This window comes from Electrona antarctica (assembly GCF_951216825.1).
Source record: "Electrona antarctica genome assembly, chromosome: 11".
Taxonomy (NCBI): Eukaryota; Metazoa; Chordata; class Actinopteri; order Myctophiformes; family Myctophidae; genus Electrona; species Electrona antarctica.
Genome location: NC_136792.1, coordinates 8,239,757 through 8,252,626, shown reverse-complemented (window position 1 = coordinate 8,252,626; position 12,870 = coordinate 8,239,757). Strand labels below are relative to the sequence as shown.

The 12,870-nt window shown below is 44.4% G+C and overlaps 1 protein-coding gene across 2 annotated transcripts in view; it reads left to right on the top strand.

Annotated features, from left to right (window-relative positions):
- Positions 1 to 4,032: 4,032 nt before the first annotated feature.
- LOC306932413 (kinase suppressor of Ras 1-like) overlaps positions 4,033 to 12,870 on the top strand; it is a 66,327-nt gene continuing 57,489 nt past the window's right edge. The window contains exon 1 of one of the 2 annotated variants that reach the window (XM_079514212.1): positions 4,033 to 4,485. In XM_079514212.1, coding sequence (XP_079370338.1) covers positions 4,222 to 4,485 — 264 coding nt within the window. In that variant the 5' untranslated portion in view covers positions 4,033 to 4,221. The remainder of the gene's footprint in view (positions 4,486 to 12,870) is intronic. The other variant, XM_079514213.1, reaches the window with a different exon arrangement.

Here is a 12,870-nt window from a genome sequence, read left to right as displayed (position 1 = left end):
CACACACACACACACACACACACACACACACACACACACACACACACAGGGAGATTAAGCCCTGACCCGGACATATTCAAATTTAGTCCACACTCTGTGAGCATAATGTAGGAACCTGTTTCTCCATCCATACTTTATTATATAAACACTAAAGTTTAAACAGAGTGAGTTGGGACATGTGTTCTTCTGGGCGTTGTGACGTTGTCCTTTATATGAACTCAAATGTCTGTTGCAGTGTGAGGTAAGGTTTAACATAAAGGATAATGAGTTCCCCCCACCGACACACTCTTGACATTACAACACTCACTAAACTCAGTTGCTCCACTTACACAAGTCGGGCAGTAGGTGGCAGTGTGGTCACAAGCAACAGGAACTTAGAAAGAGTAGTTTTCTCACATTACATGGTATAGTGTCACCGTCTGTCTTTCGCGAGCGACGGAGGTTAGATTGCAAATACTAATGTATTCGCTGCGCAAAGACTCTTCACTCTTATCATCATACATCATGACTTTCCGTGCTCAGACAATCAAATCATCACAAATTTGGTACACACAAACACAACGCTGGGCATAGGAGGGGCCCTCAAAGCTCCCCACAAAAATAAAAGTTTAAAAACTTATAATACAAATAGAATTTAAAATGTAGAAATTCAGGTTATTCAGCAGATCTGCTCTTATCCAGAGTGACTTCCAATAAACAAGGGCATTAATAACATAAATAAAATGCAATGAGAGAACAGTGTATTGACTCAAGAAACTATGATAACAGGTAAACAATTAACCTACAATGCATCAAAACAACATGATGATATCTAAACAGTCCATTGTACATTGAACCAGTTAAGTGGCCTTGAGGTCCGCCCTGAGCCTGGGAGGTTGGGGTTGGATTCCTCGGCCAGGTCATACCAGAGGACATGGGACCCTGTGGCTGCCTGCTTGGCACTCTGCAAGTCTTACTTCATTGAAACTAGCATCCGTTGTTGGTAAAAAGGGGCACAGAGAGAGTTGAGTTCTAGGGGTTGAGGTGGAGTCTGAAAACAGGTAATGATAACAGGTAAACAATTAACCTACAATGCATCAAAACAACATGATGATATCTAAACAGTCCATTGTACATTGAACCAGTTAAGTGGCCTTGAGGTCCGCCCTGAGCCTGGGAGGTTGGGGTTGGATTCCTGGGCCAGGTCATGCCAGAGAACATGGGACCCTGTGGCTGCCTGCTTGGCACTCTGCAAGTCTTACTTCATTGAAACTAGCATCCGTTGTTGGCAAAAAGGGGCACAGAGAGAGTTGAGTTCTAGGGGTTGAGGTGGAGTCTGAAAAGGTCTTTTTGGAAAATTGGAACTGCCGGTACCGCCGTACCTTGGGTATACCGGGATAGGACATGATGTTTTCCACAGAACCGCGACCCTACCCTTTAACCCATTCTGGGCGGGAACCCGTATTGGTGTTTTACCCTTTCTGGACCGGAACCCCCTTTGGGGTTCTGTACGTACACGTAGCCTACGTAGGCTACAGTATACAGTATACACTCTTACCTGTACTTGTTTTGTTTTTCATGCTTACTGCAGGAGTTTCTCCAAGAGGTGCAGTAAATCAATCAATCAGTCAGTCAGTCAGTCAGTCAGTCAGTCAGTCAGTCAGTCAGTCTGTCTGTCTGTCTGTCTGTCTGTCTGTCCACCCAGCCAGCCATCCATCCATCGTGATCAGTTTAACTGCTGGCCACCACAGACAGCAGGTGATTATTAGATCAACAGATCAGCTTTATAGTATCTCTTGGAATTATATCTTTGGCAAAGGCTCATGGTCATCTGTCTGCCTCCAAACCCCCTCCCCCTCCCCGTGCACACACCAGCTTTGTCACAGTGGGCGTTGATTTTCCAGCAGAGAAGCTTTCCCATGGGAAGACACACACAGCAGGTCACAGCATGCCATTGCCAGCTGCACAGAAACTAAACAGACCTGTCCATTCTCTGTCCAACGTCCAAACCACGTCTCTTATACGTTGGTATTTGTATCCAACCACCATGCCTTTCTGTCTCTCTATCTCTGCGTCCCACTCTTGCTCTCTCTCATTCTTACATTTTCTGTCTCTGCCTTTGTACCAGTTCTGTACGGATGTAAGATGATAAGAGTTTTCGTAGAAAATATAGCCCATCTACAAACTCTCATGTGACGTCTTGTGACTTTGTAGATCTTAAATGTGTAAACGTAAAAATTGATTTATATCAGTAGCGTGGTAAATGAGGTAAGTGCAGTAAATGAGTCTTGTTTAAAACACGGTAGACCATTCCTGTGTTTGAGTGTTTTTGACCGGTACAACTTGGGGGTTCGGTCACACAGTGATACACACACAGTGATACACAGGCTGCTGTTGTGGAATTCTGTATAAAACAAAAATACATCGCATGGATGCACCTGGGACGTATCCTCAGTGATCATCAGGGTCATCAGGTCATCAGGGTTTCGGGTCTCCCAACATCATACCCTTCACTCAGGTGACCCAGCCGGGGTGATCAAGTCCCAACTTACGTCCAAGTAGCTATTCCCTTGATCAGTTCCCTCTGTTGAGACTCGGTATGCGGGAGAATCACATCAATCTGACGCGTGGAAGGACTAGGCTCTGTGGGTTGACTCCTGTCCGGGCCCCTCCTACATCTCACCAGGTCCACTCCTGCTCTCACCAGGTCCAGCACCTGTTGCACCAAACTCCCAGCTTCGGCACTTCATTCAGGAGTGGTGGATTCTCGAGCCGCAACGGTTCTGCAGGCTCCACCTGGCCCATGGTGGTGCCGCAGGCTCCGCTTGCGGCTTGAGTGGCCCTCCTAAAGGCCTCACCGTGGGTTTGTTGGGCTTCTTCCTCACGGAAGACACAGGCTGGGGCGCCAACCCATACTGCTCCCGGGTGCTGCCTACATTCCGGCTGCCACCCGTCTCTCCGGTGTTCAACAGACTATTCCTGCAGGTTGTCACATAGTCTATCTATTCCTATAAATAGAATAACTAAAACAAAAATATATCGCATGGATGCACCTGGGACGTATCCTCAGTGATGTATCCCAAGGTCATCAGGGTTTCGGGTCCCCCAACATCATACCCCTCACTCAGGTGACCCAGTCGGGGTGATCAAGTCCCGACTTTACGTCCCAGTATACCCTCGATCAGTCCCATTAGGGAAAAACCAGGGCCACACAATCCGTTCCTCCTGAACTGTATCAGTTAGTAATTTATAGAGGCAAAAGGAGATGGAGACACTTCACATTATAAGATAGAAGTTTAATTTCTAAGCTCATGGAAGAACATATTAAACATTCAGGGTGGTTGTACAGTTCTCTGTTCTCTGTAATTCTCTGGAAAAGAAGGGAGAAAGCGTCGTCATTATACAAAGATAAGAGCGGAACTTGCTTGTGTCACGAGACCTGCAAGCTCAGAGCTGTGCCCAAAACAATAGATACCAGGCCTCTACCATGGTATCTAGGCTGTAGTGTCATATTATAATCATTGAGTGTTTGTTCGGTAACAGCTTCCTCCCCAGCTCTTTGCCTGTAAACGGAAAATGCACGCACGCACGCACGCGCGCACGCACGCACGCACACACACACACACACACACACACACACACACACACACACACACACACACACACACACACATATATATAGTAGGATTATTTCTACATAGATATCTCCATTATTTTATGTTAAAATTCCACAAAAAATTAATGAAATTATCTTTTGAGAAAACTGCCAATTGAGCCATTCAGCATCATAGTGAACTTAAGTGAAGTGGGAGCTTCTGTAGGCTGTAACATTTGCAAAAGTTATCAACAACAGAATGATTTTTTGTCAGGCAGAACAATTAAGTGCCAGTTCACCAGTTGCCAAAGCTGCATTTTGATGCTTTGGCAAAGCATCAAAATGACAGGTGTTTTAACTGCCCCAAAAAACCCCGAGGTAAACATATGCATACTACATCTCCCACAATGCAGCGCAGCCGAACGTCAGTAGCATCCTTGATGCTCAGCTGGTCGTCGCTGTCAAACTTAACAGCAACTAGTAAGTGTGTGTCCGTAACGGCAACACAAAACACGGAACTCCTTGACGGGCTCATAGCAGACTTTCACGCTGGAGGAGACGGAAACATGCATTTGTCACACAAACTCTGACGTTATTAACGTGAATTTAGTTAGAAACGTTGTGTCCATATCCTTCTTTCTGTTTTAATGTTTAAGATTCAAGCCGTGCCAATATGTCGAGGAATGGATAGTGTGCCACTGCCAGCAGCAGGTAAAGGAGGCACGATGGTCCAGCGCAGTGAAGACAGAGAAGCTCGGGGTGACAGTGGTGGACATGCCGTGGAAGAGGCACTACATCAGTGTGAACTCATCCAGAACATGATCGACATTTCCATCTCCAGTTTGACAGGACTCAGGACCAAATGCGCGGCATCTAACGACCTCACCCAGCAGGAGATACGCACTTTGGAGGTAAATACAAATGACAATAAAAGAGCATGGGGATTGGTTAAGAGATGATCATTTATATATTAATAATATAAGTTATATGAACCAAAAAGCAGTTATATGCAGACTGCAGTAATGGGCTACAATAATATTGTATTACAACTTTAAGTCCAATGTGCAATAGAAATCTAGACCTTTGTTTCTTGACGTAAATGCCAAACTTCCTGTAACGGAACAAATGGAGAAAAAACCCCAACCAAAGCATCTCTTCTAGTGGCAAAACAATAACGTTTTTTTTCATGGCTTCTTCATTAGTAACAAAGCATTTATTTTGTCATGGCTAAATCAAACCTGTATCAGTCTAAATAGCTCTACACTTACCTCAGAAGTTGGCAACTTCATTGGGTTTTATTTTAACAAATTAAATGTTACCTGTTAATGCTAGTCTGTCTTATATTAGCCAGGCTATGTTAATGCATGAGCAACAAGTGGTACCTCAATGATCCATTCCAAATTCAGGCACGCGTGACGCGCCTATATATATATATATATATATATATATATATATATATATATATATATATATATATATATATATATATAAATTCTAGAAAAAAGGGCACAGGTAATGGTGGGCTAAGGTTAAGATGAACCGTGTATTATAGTGAATGGAATTATGATTTACTAGACATATACTGGCCTACTAGTACTCGGGAACGATGCAAATTGGAAATGTATGCTAGACCTAGTTAATTGTGTCTGTTTGCCTGCATCCCATTTATGGCCATTATTGGAGATCTATGTATCCGTCTGTCCTTGTCCCTTGTATGCCCATATATGGAGAATGGAGATACTTACAGTATGCCCATAATACTGATGACATGATGTTGGTCAGATCGGGGGCTCTGTCTGGACAACTCATAGAGGTATGAAAGAATAGAGTGTCGCAGTCCCGCCCCCTACCAGGGCCCAGGAAATGATTCCCCGTTCATTTTCCTCACAGACATTTCAAAAAGTATTTATTTAAAGACCTTTTAAGCCTCGTACAAAGCCAACTCTTGTCGTGACAAATCATTTTTAATTATTTGTTTGGTCCAAAATATTGGCTTTGTCCGTGGCGTAACCGTCTTTAAATAAATATACTTTTTGAAATGTCTATGGGAAAAATGCATTGGGAATCATTTCCTGTGTCTGGAAATAAAATGATGTACTGTGCACATCGATATGTATTTTTTATATTCCTGAACCGATTATATGACAAAGGTCTCAATGGTTCATAAATAATGTTTGTTATGAGCTGGTCCAGCTTGCTCCATTCACTGCTTTGTATTCATGTAACTTCCAGTGCGAGATTTGGCTCCCATGAAAGTGTCATGGCGCAGCACAGTCACGTGACCACGACCTTTCCTTCTCTAAACTTCCTTGTGAAGCACCTGGAAGACTGCCGGAAGTACAATTATAACTCAATGGCTCGAGTGAGCGGAAGTTAAGCCCGGGCCTCAAATTTGAGGTCCCGGATGACGCACGTTACGCTCATGACGTCACTGAACGTCCGTCCACCTCCATGAACGTGCTGCAGTTCCACTTTACGCCAGTAGGTAGTGGCATCTTCAACGTTGGATAGCCTTACTGGGAGCTTGGGACAACTGGATCTCCATATGTCGCCTGTTATGGAAAAAAGGTTCACTTCACACGGGTGTGATTTTTTCCATTTGTCCGAATTTCTCCTTTGTCAATGGCAAATTTGAGACGTGTGGGGACAAGATTTACGTACTATTTGGCGGACATTTGACCTAATTTCTCCTTTCTCCGTCATTAAAAGTCCATAGACTGCCATATGACATAATTTCCGTAAGCCAGACGTTGGAGGGGCTAGCGCCCCTCTCTCAAAAAGAATATATCCAGTGGAGGTGAAGCTGACGTTGTGGAATCCAACAGCATCAAAAACAAGCCTGTTTCTCCTGAATGTCCTGTCCCTAAAAGCCCAGAGGGCCTGCATGCTCCCTGAACTGAACTTTCAGTGCTCCTCTCACTGTCGTGTCACTGAGTCCCAAGCTCTCCTAAAAGAAGTCCCTCTCACATCTTTTATCAGTGTCTTCATACCTCTCTGTCCCAAGGCAGGCCCAGCGCATGTGTCATGACCTTTCTTTTACATATAGCTTGATCAAAGGGTGTATTCAATCAAAGGCAGGCCTTCAGGGCAAGGTGTTCATGATCCCTTTAACAAAAGGAACTAACTCCTTCTAAAAAGTTACAGATAGAATGGAATAATTAAATAATAGCACCCATACAATCAGTATTTGACAGTCCAATATTGCCATAACAGCCCATATACAATTCTGGATAAGCAGATCTCCATATCGCCTATATATTCTATTGGCATATCGGTCGAATCGGCTGCTAATCCGAATGACTTCATGCCGGGCACCGCACACTCTCGGGTCCTACAAGTTCAACGGTTCTCGAGATACGCAAAGGACACACACACACACACACACACACACACACACACACACACACACACACACACACACACACACACACACACACACACACAGTGATTCGCGTGATTTATAGTTAGATGAATTCCCTGAAGGAACATAGCTTTGTACAAGTTCGACCTGTTGAACAGCTAATGGCACATTAGTGTTAAGTCATGGAAATTAGATCTTGTTCTGTAACAAAGTGGGCATTAAAGATGAGATAAGAATTTTTACCACAAATAAAATCCCATCATGCACCTTTAAAAAAATCACACCCGTGTGAACTGAGTGGTGCAAGGTCTTATATAGCCTGATCAGCTGTGGTCTGACGTAATGTCAGTGACCATAGTAACCATGCTCATTCTTTTGAGGGACAGGTACACAAACACACACACGGGTACTAACAAAGCCAGTTGTTGGAGTGGTTTGCACCACTCAAAAACCTAAACGCAGTAATTTCAGACCCAAACTTCCTGATTCTTTTAAAATGTTGAATTTCCAATCTGTCCAGCACAACTACTATTGTTTAATGTTTTTGTCTCAAACAAACTGCACATTGCAGCACACTATGCTATTTTTGGAGACTTCGTGGAACCTTCATTTGTCCATCTCTTTCACAAGGGGATGATGCATGTCATGCGAACAGGCATCATAACAATCTCTGTGGTCTGCTGAGGTTGTTCCCTGGATAATGGGAAGGAGTGCAGCAGAACCCTTGTTGTGTACATCTCTCTGGCAGGGAGGCTAAATTTAGCCTTCCCTCCCACGCATTCTCAGTGTGGCCTGTTAAGCAAGAAAATCAAATGACGTGCAAACAGTGGAGAAGGATGAGGAGGCGGAGGAGGAGGTTGAACTAGGTTCGTGTTTTGGTGTCTCTTATTACCCACTGGAAAAGCATGGAAGGTCAAAGGGTTCAGTAGTAGTACGTGCTCCAGTTGGATCGGGATAGCTGTCAGTCAATGCCGTTTGGAACAAAAGCAGAGGCCTGGAACTGCTTGACGGACCTCGTGTCTCTTCCTCCTGTTTTGCCTGTCTGTCTCTCACTGTCTCCACTCCTACAATAGGGCTGTCTGTTGGCCCGGTCAGAGCTGAGTGCAGTGCATAGAGTCGGGTTTCTACGGCCAGGCTTGTGTTTACACTGGGTTGTGTTTACATTGGATATAGGAGATGTGTGACAAGTCCTATCTATGATTATGGTCCTCTAATATGTCATGGGGGCAGTGGAGAGCCTTGAGTTCAGCGACGTTCTGTAAACTCTCGCTGTGGCTGTGTCCTCATCTGCCCTAGGAGCTAATAAGACGTAATGCATTTTTACAGCTACGCGTCAAATAATAACAAGGATCCAATGCCTAGTCTACGTGCATGTGTGCAGTCTGTGCCCGTGTATCTGTTGTAGATACTGGAGAAGGTCACTGACAGTTCACCAGAGTAAACGATTTTATGGATGTGTCGTGAATGTCACTATACTAGTCACTGTAGTCAGGGTTCCAGACTAAGGGGGTCCCTACGTCACGGGGACTATAAAATATCTATTTGGGACTTAATAATCTCAGCCGCGCCGGTTTCAGGACTAGAGGACTTTCTGCACTGAAAATGTGCATATCGTTTATCGTGCGCACCTACGGACCGCATGAGACTAGCAGCTGCATAAATGTTGCAGCGGCACCGGCAACACTTCAGCCACAAACTATTACTGCAGAGAGAAACCCGCAAAACAGGCGCAGCAGTACTCTGTATGTAGCAGTCAGAAAAATGCTGTTATTTGAAGAGGAAAAATAAAATAAAAATAAAATGAGGGAGAAGAACAGACGGAGACAGAGCATTCATGCAGGCTCGGCACTCCCTACAGCACAAGGAGATGTATGCCTTTTATATGTGGAAAAGGGTTTCCCCTTTTCATATGACAACAGCCAAAATAAAAGTTAATATGTAATGAAACTGTCACAAATTAATACTGTACATGAAACAATGAGCCTGTGTATGGTGGATGGAACAATGTGGTGGATGCATCCTGCTGTTGGTAAAGATAAAATCCATAAAAAGATATCACACACCTAACACCGGGGGTGTTGCCTAACAACACCCCACAATATCAACTTCGACCCACAAGTGAGAAGCTCACAGTGGGCAAGTTGATTGCTTGATGCTGTGCATTGATCAGCCCTATGTGTCTGAGTGGTTCTGATGCACCACACACGCAGACATGTGCATCCAAAAACTTTTACCTACTAATTACCTAAATATTCTGTATTGTGATTACTTTGCACATATTCAGAAATGCAACTGGCGACCCCTCCAAAATGTTTGGTTACCCCTCTGGGGCTGATCTAAAGATTCTGAGAAGGCATTTACTTCAAGGATTCATGCATTTATCAAGAATTATTATGATACCCTGATACCTATTATGATTCCTTGCCACTTTAAAAAGCAATTTTGGAAGTCTTTAAATAACTGCCTGCCCTCACATTAGTGTGACTGGTTAGTATTTTGGGATGGTTCTGGGACGAAATTCTCTCTTCCTCACTTCCCATGTCCCGCCTCCCGCACCGAGACTGGCTAGCTGCACGTCCTATACTGCCTCTGATTGGCCAACCGCGTACATGCTGGCTGATTTTAATGCTGTTGTGTCGTGGGAGGCGGGACATGGGACGTGAGGAAGAGAGAATTTCAGAGAAGCCAAAACTTCAAACTTCAATACTTAACGGCAACGCCGATTAACGCCGCTTCGCACACGTTTCCGCGGTCTCCTACTGCAACTTTATGCATCTTTGAAACATTTCATCAACACTCAAGCGACCACGTGGGTCTCGGTGAACAGACAGTGGTGTCCTATGGAGAGTGGAATAACTTGGAAGGGACCCTAGGGTACTGCCGTCCAAAATTCAGAAAAAGTAACCGAGGGTCCCGAAAGGGGCTAACAGATACAGATGAACTAGCTTGGAATTATGATTTCGTGTATTTCCCTGAGGGAAAATATAGCTTGGTACAAGTCACAACTGTTAATCATCTAGTGGCCCTCAATGAAACACTGATGGCACATTAGTTACTGTTATTGATGTGATGTTAACTGAAAAGCTGTATTCACAGCTCTGTTATCTATATTGTAACGACTAAGCTGAAGACCGGGGTTCTATCCCAGCTTGCTGTGCGAAACGTTACATTGGTGTCTGAAGTGGTCGAGGACCAGTAGAGTGGAGTGTGCACTTCAGAAAGGATGAGGTAGTGTAACGACCCCGCGAAAGAGCCGCTGAGTGAGCTAGCTCTCTTGGTGCTGCTTGTTACCTACCGGTAATGCTCGCCCACTATTCATACCATAGGGTCCACTTGTCGTGTGTGTGTGTGTGTGTGTGTGTGTGTGTGTGTGTGTGTGTGTGTGTGTGTGTGTGTGTGTGTGTGTGTGTGTGTGTGTGTGTGTGTGTGTGTGTGTGTGTGTGTGTGTGTGTGTGTGTGTGTGTGTGTGTGTGTGTGTGTGTGTGTGTGTGTGTGTGTGTGTACAAACATAATTGACACAAGGCATTAACGATCATCACACTGTGCCTTTTCATACATGCACACAACGCCAAAACAATGTCATCACGCATCACATGCACCACACAGACAATGATGGAGGGAGGGAAGGCCAGGCATGCCTCTGTCAGAGATCTGTGCTTCACGGAGTTGAAATAGCTCTTTCTAGTTGTGTTAAGTGCTTCAAAACCACCCTACAGTCGTGTGATTATCTTATCTTTGTGTCATTTGTATTGGTTTTCTGCTGTGTGTTTGTTGTAATAACTGACCAGAAATTGCAGTAACATTATGTTATGTGCCATTTAACCTACCCACACTGCCATCCCCCATGTTTTCAGTTTGAGTAGAAAAGGGAATTTGTTCCAAATCGATAAGTCAGACTTCAAACATTTCTATTCATTGCGTGAAGAACTGGGACCGATCTGTATGACAGCTACATCCAGATAAGATGGTATCTGTCAATCTTGTATTGGATTTCAGCAGAGAGCTTTTAGCACAATGCCGTCTGGCCACGTAGGCTGGTAATCCAGTCTGACAGCGTGCCGTGGGTTCGAGTCCTGATCCCCAACGACCTTTGATGGGCGGCGGTGGCTCAGGGGTGGATGGCAACTGCAAGGTCGCCTGTTCGAACCCGGGCTCCCCCAGAGTTAGTGTCGAAGTGTCCTTGAGCAAGACACTGAACCCCAAATTGCTCCTGATGTGCTGGCTAGTGCCTTGCATGGTTTCCGCCGCCATCGGTGTATGAATGTGTGTGAATGGGTGTATGGGTGAATTGATGCACAATCTATGTAAAGCGCTATATAAATGCACCATTTACCATTTACCATTTGATGCGTGTCACCCCCCATCTCTCTCCCCATTCCCTGTCAAACTACTGTAATCTATAAGGAAAAAGGCAAAAAACAATCCTACTATAAATGCGCCACGTCTCTGCGTGCCTGCGTGCGTGCGTGTGTGTACGGTTGTAATGCGCGTAACCCGACAACCGTTTGCCCCACCCACTTCACATTCGACACACGCGTTCCACACCCCCGCAGGGAGTGCAGTGCCCCGTATCGAGTCGGGCGGACCCACGGTTCTCCAGAACCACCACAAAAGGCTCTGGTCAGGCTCTGCCAGTGGGCCTAATGAGGCCAATTCCTTTCACCTGGGCCAGGCTCTGCCAGTGGGCCTAATGAGGCCAACTCCTTTCACCTGTGCAATTTCCAGCCTCTGCCTCAGCCAATTGAGGCTCAACCAATCAGGCTCTGCCAGTGGGCCGAATTGATTGCCAAGTACACTTTTCACAGTCAGTTTGCAGTCTTCACACACAGGCACATACATAGATCTCCATGTGGGACACCGGCTGACAGTTAAAACGGGTGCTATGACAACATATATCATTAGGTTCCCAAGTTGCATCGTTCCCAAGTAGGCCGGTGGCCGACTGCGACGGGCACATACAGGTCTAGTATCTTTAAAAAAAGAAATGCCAGTATTCATTGCTTCCAGCTTTTTTTGCGCGATGTACAACAAAGTCTAAAATATCAGTATATATTTTGTTGTTCCGATACCAGTATCGGAAAAGCTGTATAGCTATCGGTGAGTGCTATAGCTTTCGGCGAGTAGGCTATGCCATTCCGATACCATGTAATTGATCACTTTATGATATTTCATTTAAACATTCACTTTGTATTTTGAATGCTTCAGTTGATGTTGCACTACTGTTTCATACTCTTACTGTACCAGTTACATGATTATTTGACTAAAATGTTTTTCTTACATATAGGTATCGGATCGGTACTCGATATCGGAACATCTCTAATTCTTTAGAAATGTTCACTGATATGTATATATCCACAAGTTAAAATACTTACACAAAAAATGTTATATAAAGTATAGAGTGGACATTGCCATTCAGAGCAATGCTGTGCTTACGTATCAGGCATGGAAAAAGAAGTATCCATGGGGCGTCTGTGATGCATGTGGATTGAATGGTATCCATAGTGAAGCGTCATTGGATCCCCTAGCAAAGTACATTAGGTGGCTATGAACACGGACACCTATGGATGCAACTAATGGGTATTTCCGATGTCCAGCTTTGAGGGTGTGTGTAAACCTACACATTCTCCTAACAAACATTGAATGCCATTGATAATGAATGGCCAGTTTTATGTCATTGTCCTCCCAACACGAACATGAAATGCCATTGAAAATGAATGGCCAGCTTTGAGTGTTTGTCCCAACACAAACATTGAATGCCATTGAAAATTAATGGACATTTTTGAGTGTTTGTGTAAACACAAACAAGTGAGGATTGTGAATTGGCCGGAATGAGATGACGTATGGTGATGTACGTTGATAAGAGCGCCCCTCACTTCACACGGGTGTGATTTTTGTTTTTTACAATCAATTTATTAAAATGTTGATCATTTGTTTA